Source organism: Schistocerca cancellata, chromosome 3, assembly GCF_023864275.1.
Source record: "Schistocerca cancellata isolate TAMUIC-IGC-003103 chromosome 3, iqSchCanc2.1, whole genome shotgun sequence".
Taxonomy (NCBI): Eukaryota; Metazoa; Arthropoda; class Insecta; order Orthoptera; family Acrididae; genus Schistocerca; species Schistocerca cancellata.
In genome coordinates, this window is record NC_064628.1 from 196,606,155 (window position 1) to 196,626,949 (window position 20,795).

Genomic DNA, 20,795 nt, shown 5'->3' on the forward strand with positions numbered 1-20,795 from the left:
ACACACACAGAGAGAGAGAGAGAGAGAGAGAGAGAGAGAGAGAGAGAGAGAGAGAGAGAGAGAGAGACTGTGACTGCAGTCAACTTCAAATGCTGGTTCCCTAACTGTTTACAATACTTTTTTCGTTAAAAGAATGTCGTCTTCTCTCCAGGGCTTCCCATTTGAGTTCACAAAGCATATCTGTATTAACCATATGTTGTTCAGATCTAGCAACACACCTCTGAATTTCTTCAGTGTCTTCCTTTAATAATACCTGCCTGGGCTCCCAAATAGTTGGATAGTGTGGAAGAATGTATCACACACTAGTTTTGTCTACTTGTCTACACGGCCTCCTTTGTATATGAGCTACACTGTCTTAAAATTTCCCCAATAAACCAAAGTCAGTCATTCACCTTACCTACTGCAGTCCTTGCATGCTTGTTCTATTTCATATTGCTTTGCAGTGTTATGTGTGAATACTTAATCAATGTGACTGTGTTGAGCAGCACACTATTAATGCTGTATTTGAACATTAAAGGGTTATTTTTCATATTCATCTGCATTAACTTACAGATTTCTAAATTTGTAGCAAGCTATCATTCATTATAACAAATAGAAATTTTCTCCAAATCGTTTTCTACCGCCCCACAGTCACTCGATAGTGACTCCTTCCCATACACCACAGCATAACCAGCAAACATATCCTTGTCGCTGATGAACACTCACCATTGGAGACAACGTGCTGAGTCCATTTACTTAAGAAGTCTCCAAGCCACTGACATATCTGAGAATGTATTCTATATGCTCATACCTTTGTTAACTGTCTTTCATGGGGCATCATGTCAAACATTTTCCGAAAATCCAGGAATAAGAAATTTGTCTGTTACCCTTTATCCTTGGTTCACAGGATTTCGTGAAAAAAATGGGAAGCAGAGTTCCACATGAGCAATGTTTTCTGTATACACGTTGACTCACAGACTGAAGTTTTTCCGCCTCAAGAAAATTTAATATTATATTCACTCAGAATATGTTCAAGAATCCTGCGGCATACCAATGTTTGAGACATTGCTCTGTAATTTTGCAGGTCCTCCTTATATACAGAAGTCACATGTGCTTTTTTTCCACTCGCTTAGGACTTTGCACCGAGCAAGAGATTGACAGTAAATGCATCCTAAGTGGAGGGATGGTGATGAATAGCACTTTCTGCAAAACAGAGTTGGGATTCCATCCAGACTTAGTGATTATCTTATTTAGAGCTCTTCAGTTGCTTCTCTATCCAGGGTCACCTGTTACTATAACCTCCATATGGGAATCTGTCCAATGGCCAGACAACAGAATGTTGGTATGAGCCTCCTGCGTGAATGATTTCTTAAACACTACATGTAAATTTCGGCTTTACTTTTGCCACCGTCTATTGCCACACCAGACTGGTCAGTGAGTGACTGGATAGAAGCCCTTGGCCTTATTAGTGATTTTACTTATGACCAGAATTTGCTTGGGTTCTGTGCAAGACCTTTTGCTCAGGTATGACAGTGGAAGAAGTTGTATGCATCAAATATTAATATTTTTACGGACAAAAAAATTCTTAGCAGCTTCTGCCTGTTGTCATTAGTGCATGCTTTCTTGAACCAAGAGGCAGCATTATCTGTTTCCTTGGCATTTTCAGATTTTTGTTAGTAAACCACAGGGTGTCTTTTCCATCCTTAATCCATATTCAACAAATACTTCTGTAGAGTGCAATTTACAATCTGTTTAAACTCTGGTCATCATTCCTCTACATTTATCAACTGGAGGTAAATGATGTCCATTTATTGTGTAAGTGGGATTCTAACAACTGATTATAGCAAAAATACCCTCCTGGCCTTCTTGAGGGTACTTACAAATGGTGGAAAAAAATCATAACTTTATTAAATTCTGTAGTTTTTCCTAATTACACTTATATATACATTATAGTGTTTCAAATGAAAACTGACCTCTGTATACCAAATTTTAAAGTAACGGACATGTGTGCTGCCATGCCCCCTGTATTTATGTTACAGGAACCAGTATTATTTCGAAAATAACTGTGAACTTTCTGTTTCCAGCTATTATGCGTATGATACATTGTATATGTTGGTAACAGTGCAGGTTTGTAGTGTCCAATTGATTATTTTTGCTAGTATTTACTTTTGCTTTGCTGAAGCAGTTTGTTCACAAGTTACTGAATGTTTGTTGCCCAAGTGCTGCATATATTTTTGGAAGTACATATCCTTTAGTGTCCAATAAATATGAAATTCAATATAACGAAATTCCAAACAAAACAAGCCACACTGTTGAAAGTAACCTGTGTATCAGTTCTTCAGGGAAGAAACTCACTCATGGCACGCCTCCTGGTGATTCAAATTTTTGTTTTAACAATGACGCTTGTTGTTGTTGTTGTTGATGTGGGCATCGTATCTTCTTTGATAAAGTAAGTGGCGCGAAAGGCAAACAATGTGATGGTGTAGGCTGCCTGGAAATAACTGAGCAACAAAGTAACAGGAAGTGTTTAGCATCAAAATTAGTTGTTCTGTGTAGATCCTGCAATAAATCTACCTCAAAAATGACTTGCAACATTGTGAATAATTCATATGATGTGAATTTGAAGTTAGTGTATGCAGTGCATACAATACGGAAAGGAAAAAAGGCTGCTCAAACGTTTTGTGGTTTGATGGACCTTCCTCCTTCTCCCAATAGGAATCAGCAAGTACATAAAAATACTTTTAGATGCCTTGATTATTATTGTTGTTGTTGTTGTTGTTGTTGTTGTCTTCAGTCCTGAGACTGGTTTGATGCAGCTCTCCATGCTACTCTATCCTGTGCAAGGTTCATCATCTCCCAGTACTTACTGTAACCTACGTCCTTCTGAATCTGCTTAGTGTATTCATCTCTTGGTCTCCCTCTACGATTTTTACCCTCCACACTGCCCTCCAATGCTAAATTTGTGATCCCTTGATGCCTCAGAACATGTCCTACCAACCGATCCCTTCTTCTAGTCAAGTTGTGCCACAAACTCCTCTTCTCCCCAATTCTATTCAATACTTCCTCATTAGTTATGTGATCCACCCATCTAATCTTCAGCATTCTTCTGTAGCACCATATTTCGAAAGCTTCTATTCTCTTCTTGTCCAAACTATGTATCGTCCATGTTTCACTTCCATACACGGCTACATTCCATACAAATACTTTCAGAAACGACTTCCTGACACTTAAAACTATACTCGATGTTAACAAATTTTTCTTCTTCAGAAACACTTTCCTTGCCATTGCCAGTCTACATTTTATATCCTCTCTACTTCGACCATCATCAGTTATTTTGCTCCCCAAATAGCAAAACTCCTTTACTACTTTAAATGTCTCATTTCCTAATCTAATTCCCTCAGCATCACCCGACTTTAATTCGACTACATTCCATTATCCTCGTTTTGCTTTTGTTGATGTTCATCTTATGTCCTCCTTTCAAGACACTGTCCATTCCATTCAGCTGCTCTTCCAAGTCCTTTGCTGTGTCTGACAGTATTACAATGCCATCGGCGAACCTCAAAGTTTTTATTTCTTCTCCATAGATTTTAATACCTACTCCGAATTTTTCTTTTGTTTCCTTTACTGCTTGCTCAATATACAGATGGTTGTCTAAAGCATCTATGAAACGTTCAGTAGAAGAAACTGTAAAGATTAGTGGAACCAGAGACATTGCTGTTGCTCTTGATGGGACACGGCTACGTCGAACATCATTCCTTAAATGGTGTTGTAAATGCTACTTCTCTGGAGAATGGAAAAGTTGTTGATGTTGAATGCTTATCCAAGTACTGCCTCGCCTGCCATGGTAACACTGAAGGGCATACTGAACATCGATGTTCTAAGAATTGCTATGGTTACAGTGGAGGTATGTAGTATGCTGGAGTGCTAAAAATATTTCAGAGGTCAGTGTCTGCTTATAACGTTAGATATACGAAGTACCTATGCAATGGGGCTCTAATGCTTTCAATAAAATTAATCAGTTCAATGTTTATGTTAAAACCTTGGTAACAAAACTGGAGTGTTGTGGACATGTGCAAAAGAAGATGGGTGCTAGATTGAGGAAGCTACAAAGAGAAATGAAAGGAAAGTTGCTATCTGATGGAAAATCCGTGTCTGGCCGAGGCAGATTGACAGAAACTGAAATAGACCTTCTTCAGAGTTATTATGGACTGGACATTAGATGACCTGCACCTCTGAATGATGTTACAGCAATGAGAAAAGCTGTATGGTCCACCTACTTTCATAAGTTCTCCACAGATGAGCACCCTGTTCACGGACTTTGCCCTAAAGGAGCTGATTCTTGGTGTGGTTACCAAAGCAAAAGGAAGTGGTCAAATATCATAAGCATCCTCTTCCTGAGCCTGTTGTGAATGAAATAAAGCCAATTTTTAGAAACCTAAGTGACCATGTTTTGCTTAGTAAATGTCTTCATGGGGCACTCAGAATAAAATGAAGGTTTCAGCCATTGCATATGGAAACGATTACCCAATAATGCTTTTGTAGGACTAAATACATTAAAAGTCGGTGTACTAGATGCAGTGATATTTTTCAGTAATGGAGTTATAGGAAGGTTGGAAGTCCTGAGAAATTTAGGTATAAAATGTGGCTCTAACATGGAAGATCAGTTGCTTGCGTGCGACAGACAATGGGTGCATAAAGCTGAAAGATCTGCTCTTCGAGTTACCAAAGAAGCAAGAAGTGCTAAAAGGAATGCCAAGATGAAGAAATGCTGCAGGATGAAGACTATGCTTTAGGAATGTTCTGAGGCACACTTTAATTGGACTCATATCTTCATTCGCAATTTCCCATGAGTTGTATTTTTCAGAATTCAGGTACAAATATTTCCCAAAGTTTTATAAAGCATTGCTCTAATTTTTTTCTGTAAGTTGAAATAGTCCATACTCGTGTAGTAGACCTAATATTTATTGCCGAATCAACAAAATTATAGAAAAAATAACTTTTTTATTAGGAAAAAGTTATAAAAATAAAATGTAAGTTATGATATTTTTTTATCCTTGTTATATACATAGTAGGTGAAATTGAATAGGTCTAGTACCTCAGCCATCATGTCATGCAGATCTGCTAAAAATTTGGTCTCCTCAAAATGTATAACATTGGATTAAATGGTACCTCAATTTGAGGAAGCATTTTGGGGGAAAAATGCATCAATTTCTTTGTAATTTTTTAAATAGCCCTAAGCAGGTTCAGAACTATTAAAAATACTTCTTATTTGTTTAGAAAGTGTGCTGCATTACCTGATAGCAACAAAAAAAATCTGTAAAACATATACTTTATAAACAGTGCCTGGAAGAAATAGGTGTTGATTTTTACATAATATTGAGCCGGAAAAGTACCCTGTATCCTTAATTGACTTCAGTAAGCTTCATCACTGTGATGTAAACATGGTCACTGATCCCTGTCTCTATACTGACACCATCAATAACGTCTGAACTGTTTCTATGTACAAGGGAAAAATGTTGCCTCTGCAAGTGGGCTGTCGAACTAGCTGCTCAAGACACGTTTTCGGAAAACGTGTTCAGAAGTACTTTGCAAGACAGTATGTCCATATCAACTGCAATAATGCATAGACAGCCCAGTCTACACTCAGGAGGCTGAAGTCACCTCCAAATAATACTGAATTATTGCGTATTTCCAGGCTACTGAATTTAGACTTTCTTTGAAGGATTCTAAAATTGTCCTAGTATAGGTCTACAGTCTTTGATTAGTAATAAAAATGTCCTCAGTCCTGGGTTCGAAACCCACTACCGCTTAAATTTTGATTAACAATCAGCATTATCGGTCAGAGACTTCTGGCATAAGAAGTCACCATCAGTCTGCTAAAGGCCTTGTCAAAGGGGCAGAGGAGCAGACAGAAATTCAGGGCACTCTCTTCCCTGTCCGTGCAGTGGGAACCTGGAAGAATCAGAAATGATCAATGGCATGAGGATGCAGAAGACAATGGAAACCACTGCCTTAAAGACGCATAATGTTTATCCACAAGACATTTGGCCTGTAATTGAAAAAGTGTCACAATCTCTCCATTGTCAAAAGATTCCGGAATAGTCCCCCATTCGGATCTCCAGGAGGGGACTGCCAAGGAGACAGCGACCATGAGAAAAATATTGAATAACCAACAAAACGATAACATTGTATGAGTCAGGGCATGGAATGTCAGAATCGTGGACGTGATAGGGAAACTAGAAACTCTGAAAATGGAAATGCAAAGGCTCTATCTAGATATGGTATGGGTCAGTGATGTGAAATGGAAAGAAGACAAGGATTTCTTGTCATATGAGTATAGAGTAATATCAGCAGCAGCAGAAAATGGTATAACGGGAGTAGGATTTATTATGAATAGGAAGGTAGGTGAGAGAGAGTGTTACTGTGAACAGTTTAGTGATACGATTGTTTTTTCCCGGAATCGACAGCAATCTAACACCGACAGTGATAGTTCAGCTACACATGTCTAATAGTCATGGGGAGACTGCAATGCAGTTGTAGGGGAAGGAGTAGAAGAAACAGTTACCGGAGAGTATGAGCTTGGGATGAGGAATGAGAGAGGAGAAAGACTAATTGAGTTCTGTAAAATATTTCAACTAGTAATAGTGAATACTCTGTCGAAGAAACACAGGAGGAGGTGATACGTGTGGAAAAGGCCAGGTGGTATGGGAAGATTTCAGTCAGATTACATCATAGTCAAACAGATTCTGAAATCGGGTACTGGATTGTAAGGTGTACCCAGGAGCAGTTATAGACTCAGATCACAGTGTAGTGGTGATGAGGAGTAGGCTGGAGTTTGAGATAAGTGAGGAAAAATCAATAGACAAAAAAGTGGAATAATTAAGTACTAAGGAATCGGGATACACTTGACTTTCTCTAAGGCTATAGATACAGCAAGAAGGAATAGCTCAGTAGGCAGTACAGTTGAAGAGGAATGCACATCTCTAAAAAGGGCAGTCACAGAAGTTGGAAAGAAAATGTAGGTACAAAGAAGACAACTGCAAAGAAACAATATGTAACAAAAGAAATACTTCAGCTCACCGATGGAAGAAGGAAAGGAAAATTAAAAGTATAAAGAAATCAAAAAAATTTATGATTGTTGGAAGAACTGACTCCACATACAGGAAAGGAAAGACTTTGTTATGTGAATGTATGAGTCTGGTGACATACCATCTGACTTTCGGAAGATGTCGTCCACACTATTCCTAAGAGATCAAGAGCTGACAAGTGTGAGAATTATTACACAATCAGCTTAACAAGTGTGAGAATTATTACACAATCAGCTTAACAACAGAAACTGTAGAGGAAGACAGAGATTGGAATACATCCAGCAAATAATTCAGGACGAAGGTTGCAAGTGCTACTCAGAGATGAAGAGATTGGCACAGGAGAGGAATTCGTGGTAGGACACATCAAACAAGTGAGAAGATTGATGGCTCAAAAATATTGTCTTGGCAGAATCAGGTGGCCGGTAAAAAGGCTGATAATTACCTTGAGTTTACCTAGTCCTGTTGCTCACTTTGAGGTAATTAGTGAGTTAGATCCTTTTCCGACCATGATACACACATTATTTTTGTCGACTGCAATAAATGCTCCACCTCCTATGGCATTTCATTTGTCGTTTTGATATACATTCGATGCCCCACTAATATTTCAGAGCTTTCTACTTATGGTTTAAGTTGGCCCTCATTCAGAGAAAAATTTGAGCACGATGATTTGCTCGAGGGCAGTAAATACAGTAACTTTGTTATGAATATGTGACAATTTACTGTTGAAATGTTGACAGTCACAGTGTCTTTACTTCGTACACAGTCTGATTCCGACCTATGTGTATTGAGTGGTAAGCACTCATCAGAGGATCTCCAACTACTGCAAGAAAGGGGGGGGGGGGGTAGGCCACAAGCACTCAGCTACCTCAGTAGCTGCTTCTCCCCCCTCCTTTTTTCTCCCAGAGCGTCACAATTCTTTCATGATTTTTGTGCCTGGCTCACATGGGGCCCCGAGCTATTGCAGCCTATTCTTCCACGCTGGCTGCATTTCCTTAACCCTCCCTATCCTCGCTCCTTTCCTGGTGCCCCCTTCTCCCCTCTCTTGGTGTACTGATTCATATCGACCTGGCTATCCACCTGGTTCCCTGTGTTGCTTGCAATTTTGTTCCTCTTTCCTGTTCATTCCTTCTTTTTGGCATTCAGTTCCCTCTTGAGGTTTGACCTCCACTTCTAAATATTTTGTTTTTAGTGTCTTCCTGGAGCATCGGAACTCCCAGCAATGGAAGCCATGCCAGGCGGTCCTTGCTGTGGCTGGATGGCACCCATGTGGAGAGCCCCTGATCGGAGTGGGCGTATCAAGCTGCAAAAATCTGGCTGTTCTCAAACACCTGTCTCCTCGTGTGGTGAAGGAGCACTGAATGCCTTTCCGTATAAACTGGCAGCCTTCCCGTACCTGGCTACATCATTGAAGGAGGATCAAACTTGCCTTCTTGGGATGAAACACTTTCCCCACTATCTTTCTGTACTGGGACGGACAGGGACACTCATGGCCAAAAAGCCATTGTGAGTGGAGTCTCTCAGTAAGATGCAGTCAGGTTCCCTCTTAATCAAAGCTGCGTCTGCCGTCCAATCTACAGCTCTTCGTGTCTGTAATCATTCTTGGCAATGTCTCAGTGTGTATTACAAGATGTATACAATCCGGGGAAAAACCCAAGAATGTTTTCATCCGGGAAAAACCCGGGAATTTTTCTGAATTCCAGGGATTTTTCATTGTTTGCTTTCAGTTAAATTTTTGTAGTTTTGACTGGTAAGAATCTTGCTGTATCCTGCTACTGGAGAATGATACTGCAGCAATAAAATATAAAAGAGACAAAAAAAAAAAAAACTTCAGCGGCAAAGGAAATGCGCCATTTACAACAACAAAACACAGTGCATGCACAAGCCTCTGCAAACAGCAAAAATATGTCAAAGGTCTTAGGGCGAAGACTGTGTAATACTTCGTTACAATAAACTACTTTCTATGAGAGTGACGTCACAACTGTTTACATTAGGTTTGTTTGACCAGTTGCCAGCGGGCTCATGCGCATGCGTAGTGGACTCGCGTATGAGCAGTATCTTCTCCCGCTTCGTGCTACTTGAAGTGTGGCTGTTAGCTGTATTGGCAGTAGCAACAAGCAGTCAGGTGCTAATGAGTAAAATTTTTCTCGTGCACGCCAGCTGCCAGATTCGCGCAGTCAAGCATTAATCGCTTTGCAGAACAATGAAGTTACTTTTGTCAGTTTGCTATAGAAATTTGGTTTTATTAATCTTTCCGCTGAGTCAATCAATGTATATGAAACGAAGTGTTTTCTACAGTATTTGCTAGCTCCAACTGTTCGCTGAATTTCAAGTGCACATTTTCATCTTCTGCCATGTATGGCATTATGCCATAATAAAGAACCAAATATGATACAGTACAGTCTCGGTACTCCAAGAAAATATATATTCCAAAAACCACACTGAAAAGCTTAACATCAGATGGGACCTACTTCATTGTGAATCTGGAAAAAACCAATATGCACTTCAATCCAAATTATGCATTTCAGTATGGTTTAGGAAATTCTGATGCTCTTGGAGTATCCTCTGATGTCCTGTTTCTTTTTTGGCGTAATGTAAGTTCTCTTAGTGCTTTATACATACGAACATGCGGCCTTCTTACACCACTGTAGCTGCGCACGCGCAATAATGCATGTTTTCTGGCGCTCACTGGCAACTGCTAAATCGAACCAATTTCTAACAGTCTCGGGATGGTATTGCGAACGGTGGTTCAAAAAGCATTACTTTCAAAGTAAATTTGTTTTTACACATGATGAATTAAGTTGCGTGTGAGAAAGTGTGATGAATTCCACAAATTACAGAGCATTTAAAACTGAACGCTTTGAGGACCAGCCACTTACAAGAATTTAAGAGTCCAGAAGACCAGACATTTATGCCATTATTTTAAATTAAAAAGATCAATATTACATGTGAAAGCTTACCTTTTTTTGTAGCTATACTATGTATATTAATGTTAACCATTAACTTTTCCTCTTTGTGTGTTTGCGCTATGTAACAGTGACGTTGCTATTGGCTGACTATAACACGTGTCCTATGCTCTGAATATCTGCTGTCATTGGCTGGCAAGATCACGTGGCATGAGATATGATTGGTTTATAAAAGGACATCGCAATCTTGATTTCAACACTCCGGAAACTAAAGTGCTGTGTTTGGTGCAATTCGAATGTATACTTTTGTAATATGCAGCATATATGTTGCTGCACATCAAAAGTCTTTCCAAAACTTCTCCTCTTCAGTTCTTCATATCATATTACAGGTCTAGAAATCTGCAGTCGATTTTGTCACAGATTGACAGAGCCTTTGGTTGTGATCCTCTCCCCCTCGGCTTCATGACTCCAAACCAAAGGACATGATCAGCTCTTAGTATGATGCTACAAATCTGCAAATTGTGATCTCTGATTTCACCCTTTCACCCTGTGAATGAGGCCAGTGGTCTTCACCAGTTCTGCCAATTGGCCCTATGAACTGAAGATTACCTCAGAACCCAAGTGGCAGACATCATTGGTGCTGATACGAGCTAAAACTTCCAAATGACAGCACCATGTATCCTCATTATCTGCAGGCAGGATTGCATCCCTGTCTCAGATGAAGCCCCGGGGCAGACACACGGAGTGCATATTAGATTTCATTCCAACCCTGAAAGTTACTTCCCAGGGTTGGGTGGGGGGGTTCAATAATGTGCTTAACATCGGAGCTGCCAATAACCAGCAACCCCCTGTTCCCATGTGCCTGCTCAGTCCCTGCTGAATGAGTGACCACCCACTGGGTCATGGGTGGGACTAGTCAGCAGCCTCCACATAAACTATCTGCCTTGAATGATGTGAATATGATACAAGCCACCACACTCACTGTGGTGAGGGCAGATTTCCTGCTTCTAGTATGCTGAAAGGTGCTGGGCTGACAAGCATGTGGGCAAAACAAGCCACACCTGAGTGTCTGTGGTAGCCACAAGATTCTCCACAACTGCTACAACTTGAGACAGCAGCCTGAGAATGGCTGACTGCATCCAAAAATGTCACCAGCCATTAGCAAACTGTGGTCAGCTCCTCTTGCATCTGCACACAGCATGCACACATCCTATTCATCCTAGTACTACTAATTTAAGATCTAACTATAAAAGTACACACAGAAAGCTAGATACGTAATTTGCTACTCTCCTGGCGTGTCATGTATGAAAGCTAGAGCCTGACTCTTACTGGAGGTAACACAGCAAACCATCTCGATTACTGTTGTCATGTCGACATGTGAGCAGTTCATATGAGGTAAACCGTCCCCTCATTACTCCCAATTGTAGCAGGAATCAAATACACTCAGGTTAGACCTTTCTTAAAAGTAATTCCAGGATGACTAGCTGCTGTAGCAAGGTGCTCTAATTAGGTTTCCTCTACTACATGTGTGCATGTTGCCGCTCCTTTGTAATGCATTATTCGCGTTCATAGAGCTCTTTGCCCACAGCAAGGATCTAAATTAAAAATGTTGAACATGATTCTGGTAATCCGACGATGTACTCTGCTAAACTCTGTAAGAAACTCCTGGTACCTGCTGTCCTCTTCTTGTGTTCATTGATGCAGTTAGTGAAGAGTTACCTTGTTCCTCAAAAGATAAGGTCGCTATCAAAATAACTACAGGGCGGGAACCTTTCCTGTAAGTAAAAAAAAGAAGGGGTAAATTATTTAATCATTTTAGTTACATGGGGATTAATTTCACTTGTGCAATATTGTCATCTGCTGTTACTAGCCACCTGATTGATTCGATTCTCCCCCCCACCCCCCACCCCCTCCCTTCCCCCAGTGTACGGCATGTGCTGGCCATCTGAGCTAATAATCATATGGTGGCTTCTTTTTTTCTCCAAAGATCTCTTTAATTTTCCCGTAGGTGGCCTCTACCTTTCTTATAGTTGTACATGCTTCCACAGTCTCACATGAGTCCACTATCCACATCTGTTTTACGGTTTTGTACATTATGTCTCGCTCATTTTTTAGACAGTTATGTTCCCTTATTGTCTGCTTCATTTCCTGTATGTTTGTATTTTCTCCTTTTGTCAGTTAAATGCTATATAACCTGTTAACAAAGGGTTTCTACTAGGTCTTGGCTTCTTGCCTTTTTGAGAATCTGCTACCTTTCATTACTCAAAGCTACCCATTTGTCTTCTGTAGTATTCACTTCCCCCCATTTTAATTGATCGTCACTTAATGCTTCTTTTGAAACTCGGGAACCGTCTTTTTTTAAATACCCAGATTGCATTTCTTTTATTTCCTAACTTTTTGCATTTTTTTCAGTTTGTCTGCAGTTGCAGTGCCTGTGGACATGTTTTTCAGTATAAAAGCTGGTTTCAAACTAATCATATTACCATTATATAATCTGCACGAAACCTTCAGGTGTTCCCAGGTCTTACCTGCCTGTCCCTCTTAAACGATTATAAACAAATCAAAAAACTACCATCTACTATATGTGTGCAAGTGGCTTAGTGTCTCAGTAAGTGCCAGCCTCCTATCCAGAGGTCTCAGGTTTGACCCCTAGTCAGTCCTTCAATTTTCACCTTAGTCTTCATCCTGTGACTGTGTTTGTCAATGTGAAAAAGACAGAATTTTACAATGGTTTGAAGTCGACATTAAACTGTGGGTTCTGCTATAACTGGCTGGGTCAACCAGTTCAGAAGATCTGTGAAGGCAACAGTCTTACCACTGTAATGCCACCTCCTTTGTACAAGTGTGGATTGATTTTCAAGTAAGGATGTGAAATATTAATGAAGAAACGGCATATCATGACGATAACAAGAGAATGGCAAAAACTGTATATAAATGTAGGCTTTAGATCTGCAGTAAGCAGCTAACTAGGTGACACAAAACTGTATTCTTGTTAAATTTTAATGCAAAGAAATGGTTTGTATAATATCAAGAACAATAATTGGACCTCGTTAAAGACATGGCTTGAGGCTTGATTTACAGATAGTAAAATGCATAAACGACTGTGCACTTGAAGCTATTGTTATAGAGAGACATAACTGAGAAGTAGTGTGTGTGTGTGTGTGTGTGTGTGTGTGTGTGTGTGTGTGTGTGTGTTCAGAAGAGATTGACTATGTTGTAACATAGATTTATATTTCATCTTAAGATTTGAATTTCCTTTTGCAGGACTATGTGTTTTCTCTACTAACGGGCTATTGCGATCCACCTGCCGGTGTAGTTCTCAGGGAAGGCCAGTATTACAACCCATACTTTCCTGGTGGAGCTATAAGTATGGCACAAGCTCTCTACAATGAGGTACGATCTGTGAACATGTTTGTAACTATTTGTATATAAACTACCTCATTTACAGGGATACCTTTTTTGTGTTTTATGTAGGTCATAGAGTATTCAGACGGAACTCCAGCAACAGCCAGCCAGCTTGCGAAAGATGTTAGCACATTCTTGAAATGGGCTGCGGAACCAGAACACGATGAAAGGAAACAGATGCTTATAAAGGTTAGCCTGAAAAATTGATTTTTGTTTTGTTTGTGTCACATTCTTTGTGCCATTTGTATATACACACATGAAAACAAGTTTGCATCACCCCAGTTCCCAAAACTCCTGAAGATAGACACACAGTCCCTCTGACTGTTCAGAGATGCCACTAAACCCACCCACAGATGTCAACAACCATGCGTGAGCAGTGCCTATTAGATGGAAGGGGACCTGACAGCCGATTCATTCCAGTCATTCCATCTGGAAGGAGGTACACGGCTCATGTTGTTTGTTGTTCAAACCATGCCTAGACGGTCAGTACTGCGGTTCCATCGCGTCAGCATTGTTACTTTGTGCCAGGAAGGGCTCTGAACAAGGGAAGTGTCCAGGCATCTTGGGGTGAACCAAAGTGATGTTGTTCAGTCGTGGAGGAGATACAGAGATACAGGAACTGTCGATGACAAGCCTCATTCAGGCCACCCAAAGGTTACTACTGTGGTGAATGATCGCTGCCTACAAATTATGGCTCGGAGGAACCCTGACAGCAACGCCACCATGTTGAATAATGCTTTTTGTGCAGCCACAGGGCGTCGTGTTAAAAGTTGAACTGTGCGCAATAGGCTGCATGATGCGCATCTTCACTCCCAACGTCCATGGCAAAGTCCATTTTTGCAACCACAACACCATGCAGCGCGGTACAGATGGGTCTAACAGCATGCCGAATGGACTGCTCAGGATTGGCATCACGTTCTCTTCATCGATGAGTGCCGTATATGCCTTCAACCAGACAACCGTCGGAGATGTGTTTGGAGGCAACCCGGTCAGGCCGAACACCTTAGACACAGTGTCCAGTGAGTGCAGCAGGGTGGAGGTTCCCTGCTGTTTCAGGATGGCGTTATGTGGGGCTGATGTACCCTGATAGTGGTCATGGAAGGTCCCGTAATGGCTGTACGATACGTGAATGCCATCCTCCGGCCAATAGTGCAATCATACCAGCAGCATATTGACAAGGCATTAGTCTTCATGGGTGAAAAATCACGCCCCTCATCATGCACATCTTGTGAATGACTTCCTTCTAGATAACGGCATTGCTCGACTAGAGTGGCCAGCATATTCTCCAGACGTGAACCCTATTGAAACATACCTGAGATAGATTGAAAAGGGCTGTTTATGGGTGACGTGACCCACTAGCCATTGTGAGGAATATATTCTGAATTGCCATTGAGGAGTAGGACAATCTGGACCAACAGTGCCTTGATGAACTTGTTGATAGTATGCCACGACGAATACAGGCATGCATCAATGCAAGAGGACGTGCTACAGGGTATTAGGGGTACTGGTGTGTACAGCAATCTGGACCACCATCTCTGAAGGTCTCGGTGTAGGGTGGTACAACATGCAATGTGTGGTTTTCATGAGCAACAAAAAGGGCGGAAATGATGTTTATGTTGATCTCTATTCCAATTATTTGTACAGTTTCCGGAACCGAGGTGACGCTAAACTTTCTTTGATGTGTGTAGTTTCAAAGGTAATAATGATACATTCATTTTTGAGACAGACAAATCTTTGACGTTAGTTTGTGTGTTTGTGTGTGTGTGTGTGTGTGTGTGTGTGTGTGTGTGTGTGTGTGTGTGTGTCTTTTTTTTTTTTTAATTACTATTGGCACTAACGTCTCTTCAATCCCACCTAATTGATTTTGGTAAGAATTTTTCTTTGTCTAGCAATGGAAATATTTCAGTTTTGGTGTACAGGGAATCTCAGCATTGTGTTTTAAAGTTTTAATTGTACATACAATGTTATATCATTGTTAAAACAAGTACTTGTTTGAGCCTTTCAGATAAAGATTTTGTGCGTCATGTGACGGGCAAGTGCCACCCTGAGCCATGTAATGTTCCATTCGGTGAGTGGGGATTTCTCAGTGTCCTTGCATACTTTCTCAACACAATCCCTGGGCCAGACGTTATCCATTCCCAAATGCTTAAACATGTATCAGTAGATTAACGGTGACACATCCTTGCCATCTTTAACTGCATCTGGAGCAATGGTGAATTCCCGTGGCAGCGGCAAGAAAGTGTCATTGTTCCAGTGCTAAAATCTGGTAAGACCCCACTGGATGTGGATAGCCATCATCCTCCTAGCCTCACCAATGTTCAATGCAAGCTGCTCGAACATATGGTGAGCTGGTGGTTGTCTAGGGTCCTTGAGTCTCCGAGCCTTCTGGTTGCACCACCACTGACAACTTGGTATACCTGGAGTCTGCCATCCAAAAGGCCTTTTCCCGCCATCACCTTATTGCACTTTTTCTGGACCTGACGTAAGCCCAAGACACCACTTGGCAACATCACTTCCTTACTACATTATGTGAGTGGGTCCTCTGGGTCTCGCTGCCGGTTTTTTATAAAAAAACTTTTTGGCACTCCACACCTTTGGAGGTTGAGTCAGTGCTTCACACAGTTCCCTCCATATCCAAGAGTGAGGTCCCGCAAGGCTCTATACTGAATGCCCCACTTTTTTTAGTAGCCATTAATGGTCTCGCAGCAGCTAAATGGTCCTCAGTATCAACCTTTTTGTATGCTAATGACTTTTGCATTTCCTTTTTCTCATCTACTGTTGGTGTGGCCGAACATCAACTGCAAGGAGCCATATGAAAGGTGCAGTCATGGGCCCTCACCCATGGCTTTCAGTTTATAGCTGCCAAGACATGATTCATGCACAGCCACAAAATTATCTTGATGACTAGCTGCTTAATGTAGTGGACTCTCATCACTTTCCAGGACAGGTTTTCAATGCCTGCTTAGTTTGGCTTGCCCATCTTCATCAAGATTCTTTAACACCTGAGTCACACCAACTGGGGTTTAGATCGCCGTACACTGTTGTAGCTGTACAAAGCCCTCGTACAGTCCCATCTTGACTATGGAGGCCTGTTGTAAGGTTCCGCATTGCCCGCAGAATTGCAGATGCTGGACCCTATACACCACTATATAGTTAGACTTGCGAGGGGAGCTTTCTGTACGAGCACAGTGAACAGTCTACTCATGGAAGTTGGAGTTCCTCCATAGCAACTCAGGTGACAACAGCTGCTTGCCAGTTACATCGCGCATATTCACGGCTCGCCTAAACATACAAATTATTGTCTTCGTTTCAATGACACAGTGCTCCATCTCCCGTAACAGTAGCCCAGATTGGAAATTGTAATTGTATTCGATGTCCGGTCCCTTCTCACTGAACTCTAGTCTCTCTCTCCACCACCACTCTTGAGTCCACTCATGTACACCTCCATGGGGCTTACCTTGACCACAGCTTTGTGTATACTTACCACAAGTCCCAGAAGACTCAGTTCATCCTGCAGCCCCAACTGGCATTTTCCCTCTTCCTGATGTGTCCCAGGATTCAGAGGTAGTTTACACTGATGATTTGATGGTTGTGTTCATGCTGTACAGCGCTCCTTGCCAGATGGCTGTAGTGTTTTCACTGCAGAGCTGGTAGCCCATCTCTCAGGGACTTGAGCGTATCCGTTCCTGCACCGGGAAATCCGTCCTCATTTGTAGCAATTCCTTGAGCGCCTTACAAGCTCTCAACCAGTGCTATCCTCGCCATCATCTGGTAATGGACATCTAAGAGTATATTTACATCCTTGAACAAAGTGGATGGTAAATGGTCTTCTTGTGGAACCTGGGGCACATAGAAATCCAGGGAAACGAACTTGACCGACAAGCTAACCAAAGAGGCTAATCATAAACAGTCTGGAGATTGGCAAACCAGAATCTGATCTTCGATCAGTATTACACTGAAAAGTTTTTGGGCTCTGGTAAACAGAATGGCACTATATGATTTTGCTGAACAAGGTATGTATGATAAAGGAGGTGACAGATGTGTGGTGGTCCTCCATGTGATCCACTCCCAATGACTCCATAGTCTTTTGTCGGCTCCCCATCAGCCATACTTGGCTGGTTCATGTTCACATCTTACGTTGCAGGGACCCATCTCAGTGTAACTGTGGTTCACACTTGACAGTCATCCACACATCTTATTAGACTGTCCAAATTCAGTTACCCCAACACACTTTCAACGTTCCTGACACATTACCTGCAGTGTTAGGTGACGGTGCCTCAATGGCTGATCTAGTTCTAAGTTTTATTTGAGAGGGTGTTTTTTTTTTCACTCCATTGAAGGGTAGATGTGTGGCCTTCTGTCCCAGGCCTTCACCCTACCTGCATTTTAACTCTTCCTTGCCCCACTATGGTGCTGTCCTTTTTTGACTTGGTGTTCGTCTTTTCACCACCTGTTTTTCTCTTGCCTTGTGCATTTTGGCTGGAGATTTTAGTGTGTTGCAGAGTGGCTGGCTCATCCTTTTTCATTCTTGTCATCAGCCGCCAAGGCCATCTGCTATATTATTTTTAATACCTTTTACTGCTGTATTATTTTTAATACCTTTTACCGCTTTTTTCCCTTTTCATTGATGTTTTCAGTTTTTTCTTGATACTTTCATTTCTTACTTCAATGTGGTTAGACACAGTTTTACGTGTTTTGCTCCTTCACTGGATTTGAAACGATAGGTTTCTTTTGGGGTATGGTTTTAATCTGAGACCTGTGTGACTAACGAAAACGGGGCTGATAACCTCACAGTTTAGTCCCTTTAACCTCCAAACCAACCATGCAACCAGCAGGCAAAATTTAAAGCTAATATTGAAATTTCGGAGAATGTATTTAACCATATAAGAAAATATTTCATTGTAATGCTAGTGATAAAGTCTTATGGGATTCACCAGCTACGTGTTTCATTATTTTTATTGTGTAGCATACAGAAATGCACTAAGAAATGGAGAAAACATTGACACCAGGAATATTTCACCATGCATCGTGGTCACTTTTGTTCTTGAACTGCTATCAGTGTTTCTTTCATGTAAATTATTGCATATAAAAGGGTCATAGGGAAAGTATAGAACATTTTTTGACATGTGACTGTGTTCGTCCACCAACCAACCAACCAATCACTGATGTTTGGTATTCATTCACTGAAGTTTGGCAGCAGCTAAGATTCAATACATTGCTGAATGCTTAGCTGTACAACTTTAAAATGTGTGACAAAATTTACAATCGCACCAAGTATACCGTATTTACTCGAATCTAAGCCGCACTTTTTTCCGGTTTTTGTAATCCAAAAAACCGCCTGCGGCTTAGAATCGAGTGCAAAGTAAGCGGAAGTTCTGAAAAATGTTGGTAGGTGCCGCCACACCTAACTTCTGCGGTCGAATATGTGTAGCGCTACACAGGCATGCTTTGCAGGCACAAAGATAAATACTGGCGCCAAAACCTCTGCGTCAGTAAAAAAAAAATTTTAAAAAAAGGTGGAAGACGAGCTTTTTTCTCCGCCCCGAAGTTCGACCACTTCATCTTCATACATTATCCAACGAAGTAAATACAAATTCCGTATTGTTCATGTTCGAATGTAGCAGCATTTCAATGTACTACGAAAATCCGACTGGCGAGATTGTTTGGGATCTTTGTCAATATGGCCAACTCTACGTTCCGAATTTTTTCCTACCTGTGAAAAAAGATGGTTGCTAATAGGAACTTTCATGAATTGTGAATCACACACATTATTATCTTCACCATGAGAATAATACGAATATAAACATTTTGCCATGAATTCTTTCGTGTTTGTTGCTATCTCATTTAAATCCTGTCTGCCTAATAAACTACGAAACTAGAGTGAGGCAACAGCAAACGCGGAAGAATATACATATCATGTCATGTTTATATTCGTATTATTCTTATGCCTAATAGTGATACAGTCAGAATTGAAGCACGGCAATTGACTAGATTTTTAAATCTAAGATGACTAATTTCTGTGCAGAATATAATGTACTAAAGAGGCGTCTGCAAAGATTTTCAAACGGAGAAAAATTTTCATTAAACTCTCGTTCAGAACATCTTCTATCATACGCAGCCTATTATTTGGTTCTTGTTGATCATTATCAAAGAAAGCAGTAGTGTAAGTAACAACAAATAGCAGTCTCTTGCCATTGTTTCGATAATGAGACGATTCCTCTCTCTCTCTCTTTTTAAATCGTAAGCGGCGGTAGGGCACACAAAAGCAAGTCATGCCGCGAGTGGCGACAGGCCGTAAACACTCATTATCAGAATGCGACAAACAATGCATGACACAGTACAGTAATGCATTTTCAGCTTAGAGTGACGTAAACACCTATAACAAAGAGAACGGCACTTATCAGATTAAAAAAAAAAAAAAGGGGGGGGGGGGCAATCAATTCAAACCAGACGAAGCACGTGAAAAAGGAAGGGTACCCGAATAAATACGGACGGAGCGCCTGACGCCTAGCAATGGCTACCTGGTAAAGCTTAACTGCTAATCTTACGACTCGAACCAAACTACTGTAGCTGTATCGTCATTTATTCGACCTAAATTGTCTCTCATATTACAATAAACCAACTGTGTTTCGATTTGGAGGTGTGGCCTAAAACTTTTCCCTCCGCTTGAATTTAGAGTCTCAGACTTCAGGTGCGGCTTAGGTTCGGGAAAATTTTTTCCTTGATTTCGAGTCTCAGTTTTCAGGTGCGGCTTAGATTCGAGTGCGGCTTAGATTCGAGTAAATACGGTAAGGCTCACAGTCTTACTCGCAAAAAGTCTGACCCATTGAAAGTTGAAGACAAATAACTGAGTTCTATGGTAATGTGATGAACAAAGCATCAGTAGGGGGGTGGTGTATCATGTTTAATGGCAGACAGGAGAAAGTTCATGACGAAGATTGCTTGGGGACGACTCTCAGTGGTGACTGATGGACTCACAGCAAGTATTGAAACAAAACTCCAAGAAGATAGGCGCTTGAGAAATAGTGGAATGGGCTCATCCTTTCCAAACATTTCAAGAATTGTGTTGTACAAGATTGTTAGTGCAGATGTGAGCTATAAAAAGAGAGTGCCAGGTGGGTTTCTCAAATTCTGTCAGATGAACGCAAAACCAAATGAATGAATGGAAGCTGCACTGACATTTCTCAGTCACTGTGAAAAGGATGGTGTGATGATGATGATGATTGGTTTGTGGGGCGCTCAACTGCGTGGTTATCAGCGCCCGTACAATTACCCAATCTTTGCTCAGTCCAATTTCGCCACTTTCCTGGATGATGATGAAATGATGAGGACAACACAAACACCCAGTCATCTCGAGGCAGGTGAAAATCCCTGACCCCGCCGGGAATCGAACCGGGACCCCGTGCTCGGGAAACGAGAA

General features: G+C 41.2%; 1 protein-coding gene across 1 annotated transcript in view; it reads left to right on the forward strand.

Annotated features, from left to right (window-relative positions):
* Window positions 1-20,795, forward strand: part of LOC126174814 (cytochrome c1, heme protein, mitochondrial) — a 40,186-nt gene that overhangs the window by 17,410 nt on the left and 1,981 nt on the right. The window contains exons 6-7 of the mRNA XM_049921192.1: window positions 13,235-13,363; window positions 13,445-13,564. Coding sequence (XP_049777149.1) covers window positions 13,235-13,363; window positions 13,445-13,564 — 249 coding nt within the window. The remainder of the gene's footprint in view (window positions 1-13,234; window positions 13,364-13,444; window positions 13,565-20,795) is intronic.